At 38.1% G+C, this 22,348-nt stretch overlaps 1 protein-coding gene across 1 annotated transcript in view; it reads right to left on the bottom strand.

The window, feature by feature from the left end:
- Window positions 1–358: 358 nt before the first annotated feature.
- The window catches only part of PUM3 (pumilio RNA binding family member 3), a 44,252-nt gene continuing 22,262 nt past the window's right edge, over window positions 359–22,348 (bottom strand). Inside the window, exons 11-18 of the mRNA XM_047767705.1 lie at window positions 22,215–22,313; window positions 21,038–21,091; window positions 17,717–17,797; window positions 10,430–10,572; window positions 9,501–9,723; window positions 7,494–7,581; window positions 4,855–4,945; window positions 359–2,036 (exon numbers count right to left, since the gene is read on the bottom strand). Coding sequence (XP_047623661.1) covers window positions 1,904–2,036; window positions 4,855–4,945; window positions 7,494–7,581; window positions 9,501–9,723; window positions 10,430–10,572; window positions 17,717–17,797; window positions 21,038–21,091; window positions 22,215–22,313 — 912 coding nt within the window. The 3' untranslated portion in view covers window positions 359–1,903. The remainder of the gene's footprint in view (window positions 2,037–4,854; window positions 4,946–7,493; window positions 7,582–9,500; window positions 9,724–10,429; window positions 10,573–17,716; window positions 17,798–21,037; window positions 21,092–22,214; window positions 22,314–22,348) is intronic.

Here is a 22,348-nt window from a genome sequence, read left to right as displayed (position 1 = left end):
TGAATGTCTGTGACCCAAGGAACCTTTCCCAGGAATACACTTTTCTTTTGAGGTTCATTGGCCAGGCTCCTTTCTAAAAGGGCCCCTAGGATTAGTTCATACAGTGCTCTTTTGTAGAAGACACACAAGGGAAATGTCTGTATGGCTTGCTGGAGTATTGAATGAGGCTGTTAAAATCTAAGCACATCTATGACCCACTGGAGTCACACTGGATGGGAGATACGGGAGCCATGGGGAAGGGTTGGACACAATAACATGAGAGTGTCATCAGGCTGAGAAAAAGAGAAATATGGTGCCTGCTAAGCAATTCTGATGGACAGTTTGAGAAAAATTAATAATGGGAGTGTAGAAGAATAAATAAATTTGGCAATTTATTAATTCTGGGAAAAATGAAATAGTATAGGAAATTTAAGACAGTTCACTACTTCCTTCAGTATTTAACAATTTACATCAGCATAATCATATCAATTGAACACCAATCTATCAAAAAGTATTCAATATTAGGAAGAAAAGAAGTAAGGGAATAGTGGTGGTGAAACGTCTCAGTCCGTATTTTCCCATTATAGGAATTTAAAAGAAAATGCCTAAAACTGATGGATTTAAAAACAACCCCCCCACCACCAAACTCTCAAATAGCAGGTTTTTGTCCTCTTCTCTTTCGAAATGAATCCTTTATATGGAAAACAAACTCACAATATATTAGTCAAACAAAAGCAAGCTCTGATGTTGTCTCCTGCCTATTATCTCCTCACCCCCCTCCCATCCCCACCAACTGTCCCTCCAACCTTAGACCTGGCTGGGGGCGGAGAGGTGGTGGCAGGGAAAGAATCTACACCAAAAGAGAATTACAGGTGTGTGCTCTTTTGTTCCTCCAGCGGTCAATGCACCCAGCAGGAGGGGGCAGGAGGTGATGTACTGGTAACTCCTGCGATGGGAGCAGTCCTGCAACCTTGCAGTCTGGTCAGGAAAGGCACAGCCATTCTCCTCAGGTGTGACTGCAGTGACAGACCCAATGGCTTTCCTGTTATAGCAGGCTACTGAGAGAAAGCGCCAAGGCTTCAGAAGCAGTCAGGTGTTCACAGGCAGGGCTACATAAGCCTGACTCTGACTCCTTCCAAGGTCTACCAATAGTCATCAACAAATTTACACTTAAATTCAAACTTCTATAGTATTAACAAATTTGCATCTCCTTCCTTCTAACTCAAAGCCTGTAGGCCTCAGCTACTTTAGGGACAGTCCAGAGAGAGAATCTCATTACAAGGAGCTGTTTACTTGGAAGACGCAGGTCCAAAGACAACATTCTCAGGTGACCTTGGCCTTAACACTGCTACCCACTGTGATCCCCTAATTCATCTAGCACATTTCCCCCCATGAATCTTAACTTACTGGACTGGCTTGTTTCAAACAAAATCTAACACAGAACCTGATCCATAAGGCAGCTGGGGAACACAGCCCTGTTCCTGTTCCCATCAAGCCCTAAGACTTCCTGAAGCTCAGTTCAAAACCAGTAACCCCCACCTCACTGCTCCCACCAAAGACCCCTGTGGCTCTTCTTTACCACATGCTGCCTTCCTCTGAAGCCCTCACAGACTACTGTTCCATGAAGATGGTGTCTCCCCGAATCAATGCATGCAACTACTTTATATACATTTGGTTGGTCCCACTGTATGTGACTGTTAAACCTTTCACGTTGTGATCTGCTTATTCAATATGAAAAAAAGGAGAAGGCTGAGATTTTTTTCTTAAAAAGGGTATTTTTAGAAACCATTTCATAAATAGATTCTTATACAAAGAAGAAACACATATACAGAGCACCCAAATTCCTAGTAAGATGGCCCTTCTTTCCTGTGCTGGGAAAACAGAAGAGGAAAAATGATTCCAACTTGTTCTTAACTGTTTCCACTTAGGCAGTCAGTTTTTCAAGTAGCATTTCTATTCCTTTGCTGGTGTTTTTGTTTTTTTCCAATGTAGGAATCAGGCTTTTCAGTCCAGCTTTGACTTCATTAGCAACTTCTTGATCAGAACTCTGGAGAAGGCTGTAGAGAGAAGACAAAAAATAAAGAAAAACTGAAATTTCATAATTTCAATTTCCCTAGATCATCTCCAGATACTACCCTCACACACAGCATAAAAAAATTCACAGACTTGTGAGACAAGTTTTGTAACTATACATTTTTTTTTTCATCAGATAATTGATGGAGGCTAGTAACTTATATTCTAAAACCATGTAATTGGCCCTTTCACTTTGTATTAGGATGAACACCCTGCCTTAAAATTGTTTACTACATTTATTCTTCCTTTCCTTCTCCACCTAGGTAAGCTCAAGAAGACGGAGCCTGTGTTTTATATATTTCATAGGCCCACATGTACAGAGTGTTTCCTGAAATGCTGAGTGGCTAAATTAACAGGCGTGACAAGGTGTACAGGGAAGAAAGGAGGGGGCGTGAAACATTAGCAGTTAATGGCCTCCTTAGTGAGCTCTACTGCTAAAATAATGAGTGAAGGTGTGAGGAGCTCTACGTTGGAGCTTAACTGCCCAAATCTGAAACATGCCTCTCACCCAATAACTCTACAACCTACAGCATGCGATTCAAATTCTCAAAGACTCAGTTTCCTGGCCTGTAGAATGGGATTAACAAAAGAATCTACCTTTTATCTCACAGGGTTGGTTTTTTTGAGGCTCACATGATCCAAAGCACCTAGCCAGAGCCGGATGCTAGTTAAGCACTTGACCAAGGTGAGTCATTAAAGAAAAAAAAAAAAAAAATCAGCTCTGCTCTCTGACTTTTTGCTGGACTACCCTATCACACCCTGCAGGCTGGCAACAAGCTGGCCGCTTTCTCTAAATAGGAGCCAGGTCACAGGCATGCCATTGCCAAACAGTGGCCAAATTTCCTGTTCTCCCTCGACTTCTTAGTGACCACATTTAATTGCTGACCAATGAAACACATCCTAGAAAGAAATCACTTGGCAATTTTGAAAGACCTGGTCCCAATAATTTCCATCATGTCCCCAAGGAGAAGTCAGCAGCCTCCTGGTCGTGGGAGACAAGCAACAAGTACTGCTTGCCACCTGCAAAGCTGAAAAGTACCTTTTCAATAGACTATATGACTCGCTTGGTATTTTTATTTTATATACCTTGGCTAAATACATGGTCATAAAATGCATTAACAGTAATACAAGTTAATATTTATTGAACATGCGCATTAGAATGCTAAGCATTATATGGGTATCATCTTAGTTTTCACAACCTTAGATTATTATTAATTTGATTTTACATCCAAGAAAATTAAGGTCCAGAAAAAGCTGAGTAATTTGCCCAGGGCCATACAGTGAGCTAGGACTGGAATTCAGGCAGTCTGTATAGAGCCCATGTTTTTAAACACTAGAGTATTGTGCTTCCCTGAGTTATTTTTCAGACTGCATACAAGGCAGATTTTTTTTCACCCAAAATGCTTTTCACTTACTATAAAAAAGATATAGAAAAACACACACATACACTGCATTAGTTTAAAGAAAAATGTAAACAAGCAGAGAATTTTGCCAAACAAATGTCATGTGCTTATGACAATATTCTAAAACCAAATAAAAATGATTATTCATCAATTAATAGTTTACCGATAGTTCTACTTCCCTTTAAACTTCAGATATTTCATATTCTAATTTTAAGGAGTGTTCCATAATAAACCTATAGTATCCTTCTCATGTTTGAAATTCACCTAAGGGAAGCTCTGATTGATAAGCAATCTTTAAAAATTAATTTTACAGCATTGCTGGAATTTTTAGTAAATTGAATCTAATGAAAAAAAAAAAAAACGTGTCAGTAGGTGTTAACACTCCACATGCCTGGTAAAGAAATTCACATCAAAAAAATTTCAGCTAATAGACTCTGGCTTTTCAACATCAACTGGAAAATTAGCTAATGTTAATGAGAAATGAACTAATGATCTATATCACCCATATACTTGGAGATACTGATATATTCAAAGAAATGAATGCCTATTTGGGATGTGTGTATTTATGAGAACATGTGTACCAAGTCAAAATATATATATTGAAGAAATACCTGTAACATTTATAAACAATACAAATTAAATTGCATATATCTGTATGTGAAATACTGTGGGAAATTCAAGCTGAGACTGGTAACTCTTTCCAAATCTCGCTAACACAGCAGGGGGAGAAAATCAACAGTGACTGCTTCAAAACAACACACAAACCATTTTAAAATGAATATCCTACATAGAAGGCTTTTACCTGGGACTAGAATACATGGAAATTTCAATGACCTGTAAATTATAAACTCAACTATGCTCAGAGAACAATACTGAAGTTAATTAAGCACGTCTCAATTTACAAATTGAGATAGTTTTCTACCATTTTAATAAGAAATAAAGATTAGCAAGCAGACTTTAGTAGCAAATACTTCTCACATCCTTTTAGAATAGTTGAAAACAATGGAAGAATTATAATGTAAAGTCAGTCATGATTTAAAAAACAACTGTCAGTTTTCATGGGAACAAAACTGATCATTCATTAAAAAGACCACAATTACACTTTGGTCAAAAACATAAACATGGTGAAACAATTAAATGATGCATGATGAATGCCATAATTTTATAATCCTTGACATCTGAAAGAGGGCAAATAAAAAGAAACTGGAAGGACTGATGGAAAGCCTAACATTTCCTCTATGATATTTAGTATATTTGCCTGGACCAAAAGTGACTGAGGAATCCTGGACTACTGGAAATAGACATGAGAACTGATAAATAAACGTAAAGGAAGCATGTTTTGACGGAACTGGCTTGAAGTTGAGGACCCTAAGCAGAGGAAGGCACACCCTATACATACCTAGAAAGAATAATGGCTCCCCGATTGACACTGGCCCAGGACTTCAGGTTCTTCATACCAACATGCTCTACAAGTGTTTTTGCAAAACAACCTGTAAAATAAACTGAAACTTCATGAACAGCATAAACCAAGATTTTAAACCCCCAATCTTCCTCTCTACTACCCTTAAACCTGGAAACATGTTTTGATAAGAAAACTAATCAAAAGAGTTCTCACCCAGTGTCTCTCAGCACAGCCATCTCTTTCAACTCTGACCCAAATCTTCAGCTACGTCCAGCAGTAATTACTCAAGAGAAACAATGAATTCTTATAAAATGCTCACTTGGCCTTGTTTGCAATTCTTTGTTCTATTTAATGATTTAACCCTGACCTGAAAGTTATTTAGGAAGTAAATGTTTGACAGCAGCACCTCGTGTTTGGTTAAAGTCAAGTTTTCCCTCATGGAAACTGCTCACTCTGAAAGTGCCATAAACACAATGGTCAAATGACTCTTCTGGCTTACATCTGACAATTTCTAAACACTAAACATTTGTTCACCCATCAAAAATACCATTCATCTTTTGTTACTACAGCACATCTGATCCCCAAGGAGTATGTTATCTTATTCACTGTGCCAACTCAGTCTAACTAATTTTTGGACAAAGGAGAAATTCTCAAGACTAGGTAGGATTTGGTGCAGATGGAGGTAGGGCCAACCTATCTTAAAGGCAACCATCTTGGGTATGTAGCACGTACAATTTATGTAAAGATACCTGCATGTGAAGGGCCTTTAAAAGCCAAGAGGCCTGGGAGTTCCTGTCATGGTGCAGCGGAAACCCGACTAGGAACCATGAGGTCTCAGGTGCGATCCCTAGCCTCGATCAGTGGGTTAAGGATCTGTTGTTGCTGTGAGCTGTGGTGTAGGTCACAGATGTGGATCGGGTTTGATGTTGCTGTGGCTGGCAGCTGTAGCTGATTGGACCCCTAGCCTGGGAACCTTCATATGCAGTAGGTGCAGCCCTAAAGAGAGGGAAAAAAAAAAAAAAAAAGCCAAGAGGCCTATGGCTTTTTTACTCTTCATGGCATGTGCCAAAGAGGGACAGAAATCCCTCTGGAAACAGCTGGTGAGGCCAACAATGTTTTCCAAAGCTGACCACGGTAACTGTCTCTCATGAGTTCTTGCATACTCTTCTAGAATACTGCCACTGCTCCACAGCAAGGTGGAACTAATATCTTCTTTCAAACTGTGGGCCTTGTGACTGACTTAACTGAGAGAGTATGGTACAAGTGACTTTAAATAACCTCTGAGGCTAAATCATGCACCTCCTTTGTTCTCTTAAAGCTCAGGCCCCATATTTTGAGGAACCTCAACAGCTAGGGAGAGGAACTGAGGCTGCTGACCGTAGCCACTGCCAGCCATTGTGAAAGTGGATCCTCCAACCCCAAGCTGAGGAGCCCCAGATGACTCAGAATAAAGCTCCACCAAACCCTGAGCAAATGACTGTTGTTTGTAAGCTCTAAGTTTTGAGGTGGCCTGCTAAGCAGCAATAGATAGCCAAGACAGCTAGCCATTCACTTGATACTATATGAAAATGACAAATACATCAGGTCTAAACAGATGTGTTTTCAGGTTGCCAGCACAACTTAAGTGAAGGAGAAAAGTCACTAGAAAATTCTTCAGATTTTAAAGGTAAGCCAGACAACTTTTCTGACACACAGCTCAACTATGCACTGACTTTTTAATAATGAAAAAGATGATTCAATACATCATTTTTTCTTCAAAATTTATTTTAAGAAGCTTACTCTTAAATGTAGTGTGAGAAACAGGCCCAAGCCTCTATTGTTAAAGGTAGAGTGAGAAGTGACAGCTCTACTGCTACACTGACTGCCTCACTAGCCTTTAGAGCTGCAACTTGTCTCAAGACATAAATTCATGATCTGTCACTTTTTTCAGACACAGTAATAGAAAGCCCAAACTGTTTCAACTCAGTGGGAGGGAAATCTCCTTAGTGGCTAAAAATCCAGATGGAGTTTCAATTTAGAAAGAGAAGGTCTGGTCAAAGACAGGACTAAGAGGGGAATGATAGGCAACTTCTCACTGAGATAAAAGAGGCTGTCCTCTTCCTGAGAGCTGAGTTTCTTTTTACAAAGCAGCTGTAAGGATATATATATATATATATAAACCCAGAAAGTGCCAAGGACTGGCTTGCTCTTTGGAACCATGTATTTCAACGCCAGATAGGCACCAGCTCAAAATTTTCAGGTGAGGATGATTTTCTTTTGCTTATCCTTTCCTCAAAACTAGATAGAAATATCAGGCTTTTCCATTGGGATGACGATGCAAACTCATCTTCCTATTCTGCTCTCACCATTTTCAAGGGATAGAATGGCATTTTAAAGCACTGATCAAGCCTCAAGTAGCAGAGGAGGGAGGATGGAAGAGGGAAAGGGAAAAAAAAATTAAAGGATTCTAGAAGATAAATTTCCAGGGGAAAAAGCATTACTGGCAAGCACTAAATCATGTCTTATTCACAGACAGCATTTCTAAATATTCAACAAACCTTCATTTGAACTTAAATGACAGGCATAAAGTTCAGGGATGCCAGACATTACTGAAATTCCACACACAATACCAGAAAAGGTCAGGTTGCACAGCCTACCTTCTCTTCCACTTTCTTTCATCTTTTTATCTTGCTCTATTAACCACTTCAGAACTAGATGTCCTGCAGGATGTTCTGCAATGTGAAGCTGTGAGGGGTCAAGAACACGTTAATTTAAAAAGCTCTTTTCAGAAAGAGATTCACAGATAATAGAGAACAGGCCCCTGGTTGCCAAGGGGGTGGGTTTGGGGAAGGAAGGATTGGGAGTTTGTGGCTAGCAGATGCAAACTATTACAAGTGGGATAAATAAACAAGGTCCTACTGCCTAGCACAGGGAACTAGATTCACTATCCTATGATAAACCATAAGAACATGAAAAAGAACATCTATGTACAACTGAGTCACTTTGCTATAGAGCAGAAATTAATGGAATGTTGTAAATCAACAATACTTCAATAAAATTTTTAAAAAATTAAAAAAATAAAAAGCTGTTTTCATCCATTCTGTATCACTGTATACAGATAAGGACTCAGGCAAATACAGAGGTCCACAAGGCTTAAGACATCTTTATTTAGACTGACCACTACACATGGAGGGACGAGAGATCTACTCCAACCCCAGACTCGAAGTAAAGATGGTTATTCAGAACTCCACCACTGAGGCAGTTCGGACTCGGCCTCAAGAATACTCGTTTGAATAGCTTTACCACCATGCTCATCTGACGATCTTGCTAAACAACCATCTTCCAGATCGTCATATACATTTCTGAGGAACAAAGAAACCTATGAGACAGAACACCACAGCAGAAATATTAAACCTACTGCTGATGATGTTGAAATACAGGGGACTACACAAGGAGAGCTACCCGAAGAGCAGGCCAAGAAAGCACCTTTTTGGCTTAATCTGACTCCTTTTCAAGGGCTACACCAATTGTACTAGGTCTCTCCTTGTCCAGCGTGGGACACAGTGGGCTCCTCCTCTCATTAAGCACACATCGTCCCAATTTGTTAATACAGTCTGCTCTATGAGAGCAGGAGCTGGGGCGCCTCTCAGATCCACGGCTCATCTCTTGACCCATCTCCCATGTCAGAAAACAGCAGGCTCCCCACACGTGTCTGTCCAACAGAAGCTTACAACCCAGTGTGGGCGGAGGGCCTGGCATGAGCTGGCTTCCATCTTTCTCTTCCCTCCGCTCACCCACTTCCAACTCCCTTCCAATCCTCTGTTCACAAACACGCCCACCTCCTTCCTTCCTCCAGGCTACCGCATAAGCTCTTCTCTGCGTAGATTCTTTTTTCTTCACTCAGCTCTCAATCCTGGGGGTCTCAGCTTAAACTTTCACTGCCTCAGGAAATCTCCCAAGGACAGCCTAGGATACATACATCCCATAGAACCTATAGTTTTCCTTCACAGCACTTATCTCTATGCTGAATTAAACACTTAGGGACATATTTATTTCAATAGTGTGTTCCCCTAATTGGTGTGCTTTCTTTTGGGGGGGAGGGGGAGCAGCGTGGCCTCTAGCACATATCAGGTGCATGAATCAATAAAACTAAGATTCAAGGCAGAATAACAAAGGCCCAAATAAGGCAGGCAAGAGCTATGTGAGAAAGCACAGAGAGGGAATCAAGGAAAACTTCTTGGAGCAGGACTCCCAGGACCTGGGAGGACAAATAAGGCTTTCCACAGGAAGAGCACAGGAAAATGGAAACACTGACTGCCAGCACCTGAAATTGAGGAAAGAAGTACATACAAAGGAGAGAAGTGCAGAAGTCCGCTGCAAATTCAAAACAGAATTAAGAACACAGAATACGCAAAAAGGCAGCCTGGGTTACTCATGGACTCAAGAGGCTTTTGTTTTTACTCTGCAGGTAATGCGGAGTCTTCAAAAGTCTGAGAAAGACAGTGAGAGTAAGGGCACTGTGTTTTGAATTCACGATTTCCAAAGCTACTGTTGGTATGTGGCCAGTTAACTATAATTAAAGTTCTCTTTAGGGCAATGTTCTCAGTGATTGGAATCTTTGCAGCCACTGAAGTTTTCTCGCCTGTCTAATGACAGCATATTACCTCTCCATCCTTGCCACCGGGATGTAGTTCTGCTGCTGCCAAGCTGGCGATGGCATTCATGGCGGGCTGCACATCCCCTGTGGCGGCGCCCAGGATGTCAGACACCAGCACACATGCGGACTTATCAAGCATCACCTCTTGGGCATGTCCTTGCAGGTAGCTTAACAAAGCTGGAGAAATGGATTCTAAGAGCTCTCGTCGGCGGATCTCTGTATCTTTCTTACTGTGGGAACATGTTGAATGAAGAATTAAAGTAAGACAAATGGCAAAGGAAATATAGGGGCTTTATTATCACAGAAAATTCTTAGGGCTTATAACAGTTTGTGTCACACTCTATTGTATTTATCTAATAGTTTCTGTTGTGTATATAGATAAACAATTTGAGGGCAGAGTATCTGTCTTTCAGCTTTGTGTCCCCAGGATCTAAACAGTGCCTGGCACAGAACCTGCACTTAATAAGTGAAGCTTGCCTTATGCAACACACACAAAAAAACAAAACAAATCAAACAAACAACGAAAAACCCCAAACAAAACACAACACCACCACCAAAATAGAAACATCTTAAAGGCAACATATGTATAGACCACTTTATGGATTCTACTCTCTAGAGTACTTGCTTAAGTGGTACCAGTTGCTTTAAACATAAAGCAAAACCAAGACGAACCACATACATTGAGCACCTACTATGTGCCAGGCCTCAGAGGTGTTCTTCTGGCATGATGCTTTTATTTCATTTTTAAGATAAAAATTTTAAGACTCTGCCAAAACTAGAGGCTTAAAAATGGAATGTACCTTTTGAGTTTCAGAGAGGGAGGGAGCATGAGAGGAGTACATGTGTGAGTGGATTTCTGGAAGCATGTGCCACTCAAAATGAATAAACAATCAGAGCAGAGGAATAAAGGGCTCAAGCCATTCTACTGACCCATACCTGTGTGCATTACCATCTCCTTTCTGCAGAACTTCAATGATCTCTCGGACAGTGTGTGCAGGATCTCTGGGGCTTAGTAAATACAACAGGACCTTCCTTCCATATTTGTCATTTACTATGTTAGGCAAGGAATTAATAATTTCCTGTAAAATTAGAGAAATGAAAAGTGAACCTTATACGCTTAAAATAAACTATACTTGGAATCTGAACAGTAAAGGATACATAACTATTTTCCCCAAAGTACTTAATCAAAAAACGTGAAGCTAGTTCTGAAATCGGTCTCATTAAAGCATGAAGAGATTTGCACTTGAAACACAGAACTGCCTCTCTACTGGGACTAGCATTACTGAACGATCCATTTATATTTAACCGACCAAGCTCAAGGACTTAAAAAAATATTTAGAGGAGTTATCTTCATTCACTGTAGCCAATATTTCTTAGACCACTATTACTAGGGACATTGCTTGCTGGGGCCAGTGAGCAGATACAGTTAATTTGCAGCTGCACTTAAATGTAGCATCAGCATTGATGAAGACCACTCTTATTAGAATTTCCCCACTGAGATGTATGCAAAGGGAGATAAAGAAACTCTGTTAAATACAACAAGTGGATAAAGGCTTTTAAAGTTAGGTTACTTATTCATGGCAAACGAGGGCTGTTTAAGTATTGCACTGGAAACAAAATAGAGGGGGAAGGGAAATAAATGCAGAAAGACTCCATGGAGCATTTACAAATAATTGCATTCTATGACGTTTCCAATCAACTTACCAAGAACAGTAACCTCCTTTTCTAGTTGTCTGCATTTAAGGAACAAAGGCAATGTCATCCCCACCCCCTAAGCTCCTGTTTCGATTTGGTGATGTTTGCAAAAACAGAAAAGTCACTGTTTAAAAGTTCCTTTATTCTTAATAGAAAATATACAACAGAAAAAGCATTCATTTTTCCCTGTCTACTATTCCCATTTTTATAACAAACCTAATAAATATCCAAAGCCATGTGTATTTAAACACAGAGATTTTTCTACAACTGGCTGGGGCCTGAGAAAGAATTCAGTCCAACCACCCAGGTTTACAGATGAGGAACCCAGAAATGGGAGAGGCGATCTGCAGGAAGACATGAGGGTGTCAGTGACAGGGTTCTGACTCCTGGACTCTAACTCCAGTCTCCTTCAAAGAAAACATACAGCCCCTCTTTTAATGAAAGAAATTCTCAGCAAGATGATATACTCAGATTTGCTATTCTCTTAAGTGCTTCCTGATACAACAAGATTAGTAATTTTAACACACACACACACACACACACACACACACACAAAAGCTAAAAAAAACAGGTGCAATAGATCTAACCACCTCAAAATGAATGAGTTTCAACCACCCAGAGAAAAATGAACAAAAAATTTCCATAATATAGCGGAAGACAGAAAAAAAATTGTACCAAACTTATTACAGGGATAGGAGCTCTTCGCCATTTCAAGGTAAACGTGCCCCAAAGCAGATTCAGTATGTGCTTTTTTTTATAAAGAAGCATTTAGCATCACAAATATGGGCTACCTTTAGTGTGGCTTTTTCTATTTGTTTAACTGATGCATACCTTAATTTGTTGAAAGAAGAGTGAGAATGATATATAGCTTAGGCCAATTTCTATAATCATTAAAAAACCTCCACAACTTTGCTGTCCTCAAAATACTCTCCGGGTTTTAAAACACTTGCTTTTCTGTGGGGTTTAAAAAAAAAAAAAAAAAAGCAGAGCTGGAGGAACAGTATACAGTGAACAATAAATGGCTGCTATTTATTTTTAATTAACTTCCCCCCCCCCCAGTACAAGGAAGAAATGGGGTGGCGTGAAGCCAGCAATGTATTCCTCAGTATACCTGACTTCCTCTGTGAGTTCTACACTTAAGGACTAGTGCGATGCATCTGGCTTGGGCAGAAATAGTTTCACCTTAACACCAGATACACACGAAATCCAAAATCCATAAAAAAGTACTACTCAAGGACTAGTTCTCAAATTCATTGAGCTTTTACTGCCTTTCAGTTTGTAACTAAGGGATTTAGAATCTAAATTTATCTTGGTCTAATGTTCTTAAAAAGAGTACAATGTTTATAAACTAATGATGGTATGAAACTAAGAACTGTCTACTTAAAAATGTGCTATCATTTAATTCTGCCTCAACTCACCCAGCTTCCTGTTCTATCAAAAAAATTCATCTTAGAAATAATAAAAGGAAACTATGAGTAATTCCATAGTGTAGAGTACTAATTCATTTCTCTTTAACCTGGTTTACACACAAAGAGGAAATGTCTAGATGACTACCTGGAGAACATGAGTGTCGTAACAAGTAGAGACAGAAAAGAGGCAGGTACAGCGCAGCTGATTTTGTGCTGCATTTGGTCTTTGGGTTTAAGCTGGGTAGCCTTTGGCAAGTCCTTTAATAGCTCCACATACTCATCCCTTTATGTGTAAAAGGAAATGATACACCTGCCTGACCTATGAGCCACTACCAGGAGAAAATCAGAAAATTCACATTGCAAGGAGTCCTTGTTGTGACTCAGTGGGTTAAGAACCTAATATGGTGTCCAGGAGGATGCACGTTCGATCCCTGGCTTCGCCCAGTGGGTTAAGGATTCAGCACTGCTGCAAGCTATGCTGTAGGTAGATAGCAGCTGTGGCTCAGACCCAGCATTGCTGTGGCTATGGCGTAGGCCAGCAATTGTAGTCTGTTTTGAACCCTAGGCCTGTAGCTGAGGAACTGCCATACGTAGCAGGTATGGGTGTTTTTTGTTTTTTTTTAAAAAAAAAAAAGAAAGAAAAGAAAAAACACACATTGCAAAGTGATATAAAGTAATGATTTTCATACGAAAAACACTTCTCAATATACAGCATCTTTAGGTATGGAGAGTAAATGAAGCTGATGGAGTCAAGAGTTGGACATCCTTGAAAGAGGGAGAACCCCAACAATGAAGGTTCAAATGGAAACATTTTCAATTTACTTTCCTTCTTATAAGAATTAGAGAAAATCACAACAAGGGCCATTTGCTGTAATTTCTTCCTCTTAGGCTTTACTGTAAAGCAGGTATGTAAACAGAGGAAGAAAAGTGCAGGAAGAACAGAAGACCTTCCTTGTGAAGACATGTGTGGACATTCTGACCTTGTGTTGAACCCTTGTCAGATTCTTTGGCATTCTTATTTTTACTAAAAGGAAAGGTAAGAATCAGAGGTGCACACCGGAAGTGGGGTGAGAGACCAAATGCATTTTCAGGGGAAGAAAATCAACAGAACACAACATACATCACTGAGAAACACGCCCATCCATGGAGCACAGACCTTTATGCAGGGTGTGTGGGATCAGAAAGAAATGCGGGCTGGCCTTAACTTTAGAGCTCAAATCGAGTTAAAGAGGGAAGAGAAACTTAACAAAAAGTTCAAAATAAAAGTGAGAGATTTAGTGGATAAAAAAAGTGTAAAAAGGTAAAACCACTGGCAGCGACCGCAGCTCTTCTTAGTGCTTTGTTTTAAATATATTGGTGATTTTATCCAAAAGTCCAACATTTTGGCTGCACTCAAAAAACTGGGAGGTGGTTATTATTAAACATACAGAGTTCTGGTTTTGCAGGATGAAAAAGTTCTGAAGACTGGCAGACTGGCTGCACAACAATGTGAATATATTTAGTGCTAACTACTAAACTGCATCCTTAGAAATGGTTAAGACAGTAAATTTTGTTTTTTAGAGCCGCACCTGAGGCACATGGAAGTTCCCAGGTTAAATTGGAGCTGTAGCCACCCACATACAACACAGCTACAGCAATGCAAGATCTGAGCAGCGTCTGTGACCTACACCACAGCTCACAGCAATGCCAGACCCTTAACCTACTGAGCAAGACCAGGGATGGAACCCAAGTCCTCATGGATCCTAGTCAGATTCGTTTCCACTGCACTACAATGGGAAGTCCCTAAGATAGTAAATTTTATCACAATTAAAAAGAAAAAACAACAACTGCAAGATCTATCACCACAGGGCTCATCTTCCCAGAGGCTAGAGCCAAGGGTGGCTCCCACCCTGGACCAGACACATGCTCTCCCCAAAGCCCACCCCCCGCACCTCTCTGCCTCACTCATCTACCTACCTGGTCTGTTAATGTTTCTGAATTTGTAAGCCCTGGGCCAGATCATAATTAACCACTAGATGAACAGACAGAAAAGATAAAAACTACAGGAGTTAAGATGGGGAGAATAGGTCTGAATGGGAGACCAGAGAACACTCTGGAGACTGAACTGAACCTTGGTGTCACAAGAAAAAAGGAGGAGTGTCTGTTAGGCTATGATTTCAACCTGACATTTCAGGAAATCCAGTTACTCTGAATAGAATGAAACACTAAGGTTTCTTGGCTATTTTTAAAAGCACTGCATAATGCAACAGGTTTTGTAGTGGCTGGGCGGGAAGCACAGACACATGACTCTATACAAACATATGTTCAGGGTATTTGGCAACCCCTAATTCTGCTAAGTAAATGCCTTAGAGAAATGAGGAGACATATAGGAATGCTTACAGAATTACTTGCAAACGCAAAAAATAGTAAGAATCTTTAAAGTTTTAAACACTGTCAACAACCTAGGTGTCCATCAACAGAAAGATGGAAAAACCAACTATGGTACAGTCTCATAGTCTAAAAAAACGATGTGGCATAGAAAAAATGAATGATTTAGAATAGTGGTGGGCAAACCACGGTTTGAGCGTCAAATCTAACCTGCAGCATGTTTCTACACATACTATGAGCTAAGATTATTTGTTTGTTTTACATTTTAAAGTGTTGTTAAAAAAACAAAAGAAAAAACAAGAATATGTGATAGAGGCCATATATGGCCTGCAAATCCTAAAATAATTACTATCTGGCCCTTTATTAAAAAAAGTTTGCCAATCCCTGATGATAAATCTCAAAAATGTAATGCCAAAAAAAAAGCAACTTGCAGGGGAAAACACACAAGACATCGCTTATAGAGAATTTGTAAAGATGCAAAATAATAGCATAAACATCTACAAATAGCAAAAGGATAAGGGCATGTGTGCAAATAATAAGTACCAATAGGGGTAGGGGGTAAAGGACAAAAAAAAAAAAAAAAAGCATAGAAGGGGATTGAACTTTACCTGTATTTGTCAAGTTTTACTTCTTTTGTCAGATCAGGTGGGAGGCTGCATATTCACTGTTATTATTCTTTAGACCTTTCTGTAGAGTACTTTACCAATATCACATTTTAGGATACACATCAACATTTATTCTCTCTTAAAGAGCAATTAGCCAGTGTACTTATTCCTTTTTAGGGGATCAGTGCTGTCAAAGAAGCTGCATCCTACCAACAATCCCAGGTTTGGATTTTATAAGTGTGTTTACTTTGGAAAGTAAACAGGGAAACCGTGTGTATCAATTTTGAAAGGTGAGGGCTCAGCTGACCAGGCTGTAATTTCAACCTGACATTTTAGAAGTCTGATAACTCTGTACAGGATGCTTAGCAATACTAAGCTTTCTGGGGTTATTTTTAAAAAGCACTACATACTACAACAGGTTTTGTGGTGGATGGGTGGGGAAAAATGCAAGAGCAAGTAGCATTCCAGAATTTTATCACTAGCTGCATAGTTTAATGATACACAGAAACTGTTGAGCATTTGTCAGAGGCAAGACATCAGCAAATGAGGCCATTCTCAGGGAAAGCTGCCCTAAGTATGAGAAAGTCACTGGGAATGTGGGTTAAATAGTTGTGGGAATCAAACTGATAAGCACAAGGAATTAAAACTGTTTCAACAGTGACTTTAAGTGGGATAAATCTTTGGAACAAATTAATCTAGCAAACAATTGGGACAAATCCTGAAGGAAGTTTGGGTTTCTCTTAAAATCCATTTGGAACAGTTATGCAAATTTTGGTTGTCAAGAAAATATTAAACAAAAGCAAGCTTTCAATAGCCCAGTCTGTTTCCATTTTCATGAAACAACTTTATTCATTAGCCAGTCTATGGCCTCACATCTCTGTCACTGGAATGAAAAACAATCATTATTGATTGGAGTCAAAAGGGTAATAAAGTCACAAGGACCATGTCAAAACAGTCAGTCTGTGATATGAAAAGTCCTGCCAACTTGTTTCTTCCCACAATCCTATCCCAAAGAAAGTCACCACAATCTTAAAATAGTCAAGGGGAAAGCTAGAAAATGACAGCAAGGGCATGAGAAATTCACACACACTGGGACCTACAGCTGGAACCTAAGAAAAACACATCTCCTACCCTCTACTAGCTGGGACATTTTCTCTACACTCTATGATTCTCCCTGCAGATGTGTGGAAGTAATTTTTGACACCAAGACTTCCACAAGGGTCCTGTCCATGTGCTTCACCTTTCAGATGAATAAACTCTGTCTATACAGATTACGTAGTTTTTAAAATATTTCCAGGTTTGGTCACTGCTACCAATGTTGCAATTTCTTACCTCTACCCCTGAAATCTCTATCACATACCCAACACCACTTGCACACATAAAGAAAGGAAAAATTAAAGATCACAGAATTGGAAGTAGGAAAAAGGGGTAGTCACTGAAGAATGAAGTAAATTATTTTTCAATGCAGTTTTAAACTTTGGAGTACTTTTTCTAAGAGAACAGCTTCATTTTTCTGAAGGCAAATTTAGGGTTAAGTAAACTGCATTCAATTATTACCACTTTATGGTCTTTATACCAGGCTAAAAATCTGAAATGCAAAAAGGAAGCTAGTATTTTAATTTGACTACAAATTTTTAATCTAACTCTATACAAGCTTTCATGAAAGCCCTAATAAGTATCACAATTGAATTTCAGTTTTTCTTTTCTAGTTCAATTCGAAACAGGTGTGTTGATAAGGTGGCAGAGGTATATTCTCCAAAGTGGGAGAGAAAAAGGTCAGGGATATCTTTTGCCTGGATGGTATGCGTTAAGTAATTGAAGAATTACTATGTAAATACTTCCAATCAAATCTAAACACTGCATTGCTAATTTTTCATTTACTATGTCACATGTCTAATAAGTACTCTTATCCTAATTCTAACCAGTCTTTTACAAATTTAAAGCAATATTAATTATTAATATCAAGTCAGAAGATTATGGTTTATACAGGAATAAAGCAACTTCCCAAAAAAGGCCTAATTAAGGCAACTAAAAAATAACAAATACTGGCAAAAAGCACACTTCAGAATCTTTACACATCTATGTGTGAAATCAAACTTACAGACACACAAATGATATATTAATTCAAGACAACCTGAATTACTTACTGATATGATTATCTGCTTCACAAGCTTAGTATCATCAATACAGTCAAATGCCGCCAGTAAAACCAAGTGGGAGTATTGGCCCTGTAGAAATCAGAAGCCAGTACAAGTTAAAAAAAAAACACACAAATTCTCCTTCTTCTTCCACCCAGGGAGTTACTTTATAAAAGTTACCAACCTGACAACTTATCCAGCATAACACAGATGAGATGGCAAAAAGCCATTTAAAAAAATGTCCTCTCATATCAGGACCTAGTTAATTATATTGTAGGTTGAGTAAGGAAAAGACGCTTCTTCAAAATTAAAGAAAATTAAAGTGACAAGTGAAAAAAAAAGAATATAAAGTAACATGTAAAACTAAATAGAGTATTCTAATCATGAAAAAGAGAATATATAAACTTAGGTGTAATTATATATACAAAATACACACAATACACATACACAGAAAATCCTGGAAGGAAAAATACTGTAATATAAGTCATCTTTGGGTTGAAGGACTACAAACGATTTTTCATCTTCTTCTGTATATTGTCCAATTTAAGCTAATCCTATATAATTAAAATAAAATACTAAAAAAAAAAGAGTATCCTTACATACTGAATATGAAAATAAGATGAAAAAAATTACTTTAAAAAAATATAGCAGGACGAGATCATACAAACATACATTAGGACTTTCACAATGGTTATTCTTGAAATAAAATAATTATTTCTGTGATATTCCAAAGATTTTAAAGAATTCCCACTTTATATTAAAAAATTTTTTTTTTCAGAGCTTGTGTCATATTCCTTTTGCATCCCAAAAGATATAAATCTTTTTTTTTATTTTGAAAGGGATCTGAGTTTTGATAACAGCCAACACTCATTCAGAGCCAGATTTAATGAATATGGTAGTAGTAACAGTTTAACTAGAAACAAACTGGAGAAAAATAACAAAGGTCTAACATCTTTACTATATATAAGACCAACACTCAGCTAAAAATGAGCTAAGCACATGAATAGTCAGTTTACAGATAAAGAGAAGTACTAATGGCTTTAAGCATATGAAATAATGCTCATTAATTAAGGTCAATAATTAAAACAATGAAATACTATTTCCCACCTACCCTATACAGAAAAGTGAAAGCTTTTGATAACATACTAATTTGGCAAAGGTTTAGGGGAAACAGACATACTTTTATGTCGCTGGTGAGAATGTAAAGTGTAAAGTATTCAAACTCTTTAAGAATAACTGACAACAATACAAATTTAAAATGCATGTACCTTCTGATCCAGCAATTCTAGTTTTAGGAAGGTTACCCACAGACATACTTCCACATATAAACAAACGATATGCCCTCAAATAGTATTTTAAATAAACTAAAAACTACCCAAGTGTCCAGTAGTAGCAACTGGTTGAATGAAATATGGAAATCATATAATTAAATATCATAGCCATTAACAAAAGTGAGGTAGACAAATGTATATACTGAAATAAGACGACCCCCTGAGAATGAAATAAAGTATTGAACACAGTGCAGATAACTATATAACCACTGGTTTCTGGGGTTTTTTTTTCCTTTTTTTAGGGCAGCACCTAAAAAAAAAGCATATAGAAGTTCCCAGGCTAGGGGCCAAATTGGAGCCACAGCTGCCGGCCTATGCCATAGCCACAGCAATGTGAGATCCAAGCTGCATCTGCGACCTACACCACAGCTCACGGCAATGTCGGACCCTTAACCCACTGAGTGAGGCTAGGGATCGAACCAAGTCCTCCTCATGCATCCTAGTCGGGTTCGTTAACCACTGAACCTAGGAGGGAACTCCTGCTTTCTGGTTTTTTAAGTTCCACACACAGAAGCATGTTTAAGCACAAAATATCTCTGGCTGAAGACAGAAGCTGGAACAGAACTTAAATGAGAAATAGACAATTCTACAATTAGAGCAGAAGGTTTTAATATACTTCCTCACCAACTGCTAGAATTAGATAATAATAAATAATAGTAAAAATATGATCTGAAAACACTATCAACCACTTGATCTAATTGACACTGATAGAGTACTACACTCTATAACTCCACACCACACATTCTTTCCAAGAATTTTGAGAGACAACATGCTGGGCCATAAAGTAAGTCATTATAAACTTTAAAAGACTGAAATAATAGAGTATGTCAAGAAATCCCTAATATTTGGAAATTAAGCATGTCTGAATAGCCTATAGACTAAAAGCCACGGTTGTACTAGTTAATCCAGCCCCTTTAGAAGCAACTCCTTGAGATAAAAAATAGAAGGCACTGAATTGTGTCATGATGCCTTCCTGGGATTAGGTTCTCAAAAACAAAAATTATTGTTGATAGAGCCAAATTGTAAAATTAAAACAATCTAATTTTATTACAGAAGAGTGTCTTATACCTTTTAGAACTTTCTTTTAACATTCTATTTTTACTCACTTCTAACAAAATATTCAAATTAAAATGTTTACAAAAGATTTACTTAATGATGAATTATGAATTACATATTTTTATCACACCTTAAAAACAACTCACTAGAGAATCTCTTATTTGCCTTTTGTTAAAAGGCAGCTAATTGCCTTCTACGTGGTTTTATACTCTCTTCCTAGTCTTAAACCCTAGAGAAGACAACAGGTATACAAACACACAGCACCAATTTTCCTGAGTTTAAATTAACATTTATCATAACAAATATTCACTAGATGCCAGTGGTTCTTATTGGATTTTCCACAGGAAGAAGTTATTGATATCACTAATTTTAGCTCACTTTAAATTGAATTAAATGAGAATTTATAAAAATAATATACAAAATAAGTCAAAAATTGAAAACTAATGCTTACTACCACATATATTTTAGAAGTTAAATACATGGAAATACCACTGTTTAAGGCAATTATTCCCTCAGAAAAAATACTTTTTGTATCCTCTAATTTCATCATGAAAGCTGTTAACAGCATCTCCAAAAAGATTCCAAGATTCCAAAGAACTAAAGTTAGAATTTTCTTGGACATTACAAATTCAATTGAAGAAAAAAAGGAAAAATTTCACTTTCTCTTATGTTTCTGGTGGTAATGAAAATTGGTAACAAGTTTTAGAAGGCAATTTACCTAGAGACTAAACATCAGGTCTTCAAAAAAATATCAAATAAAAATGGGGAATTGCCAAAGTACAATGTTAAATGAAAAAAAGAAGAAATCCCATTTTGTATAAATTTAATAACAAAAATAAATGCATATGCATAAAAATAAATTCTGAATTTTTCTAATTTCTATAATAGGCAAATTAATTTTATTATTAAAAATAATTAAAATATATAGTTTTATTATACTTACATTAGCCACCTTTTCAACATAAGTCTTCATTGTTTTCACAATCACTTTCCTGTCCTTAAAAAAAAAAAAAATCATTTCAATGCACATATATTTAGTTATAGATTAAGGTATTTGATTTCTTTTTTCTTTTTTTAGGGCTGCACCTGCGCCATTTGGAAGTTCCCAGACTAGGCAATGAATCAGAGCTGTAGCTGCAGGGCTACACCACAGCCACAGCAAAGTGGGATCTGAGCCACATCTGCAACCTATGCCACAGCCTGCACTGCACTCAGTGTGCCGGATCCCTAACACACTGAGTAAGGCCAGGAATCGAGCCTGCATCTTCACGGAGACCATGTCAGGTCCTTAACCCACTGAGCCACAAGAATTCCACATACTTTTCATCAATGAAAATAGTTATTCAGACAAAACAAAACAAACGCAATATCCTATAAGAAGTCTTCTCAGAACTATTATATTCTTACACTTATTTGCGACAATACATTGAGACATAGATACAGAACCACAAAATTATCTGCAGCAAGGCAACCCCAGTGAAACCACCTCCTTTTACAGTGAGTACTGAGATCCCTCTTCCAATGTCTAAACCATCCTCAAATGCATAAAAGTCTAGTATACAGATGGTATTCACATTATTTGCTGAAGAGAAATTAAATTTTCATTAATTTAAAAAATGGACAAAGTACAACTGTCTTTTAGAGGCAGAATTATACCAATCAAAGAAATGATCATTTCTATTAAACTTCTGTAATTAATACAGATCTTTACCTTTTGCCTCAAAGTACTTAAGACAACACACACACCCAAGGAAATGGGTGGTTGTTCATTATCTTCTCCTTCCTCTCTCTCCCCCCGCAATAAGATCATTAAACGAGAAATCAAAGAGCTTGTCATGTACAAAAACTTCTATAAACTTAAGCCTGACATAAATACTGTGTTTACTTGCTTGACAGACGCCTTCCCATACAATGACAACTCAAGGTTTACACACTTTAAGAAAACTCTAGGAGAAAAGAAACACAAGGTAAAAAGAGGAGTAAATGTCTGTGAGGCCTTGACGTGCACAAAGACGATGCTGTAAAGATGATAATGTTGTGCAAAGAGGATGTTGTACACAAACGCGCAAAACCCAAAGAGACTGAAAGTTCAGGCAAGTCAAGACCTGACTGGCACTCACCTTGGATGTGCCATGCCACAGGCAGTGCATGGCCACTCTGGCACCATCGTGTGTGTGTGCCAGGTATATCACTGCTTCTCGGATAGCTTCAATCATTTCCTGTGGAATAAACATGCACGAGCTTTGGTTACTGT

Source organism: Phacochoerus africanus, chromosome 2, assembly GCF_016906955.1.
Source record: "Phacochoerus africanus isolate WHEZ1 chromosome 2, ROS_Pafr_v1, whole genome shotgun sequence".
NCBI lineage: Eukaryota > Metazoa > Chordata > Mammalia > Artiodactyla > Suidae > Phacochoerus > Phacochoerus africanus.
This window is presented reverse-complemented; position numbering and strand designations above follow the sequence as displayed.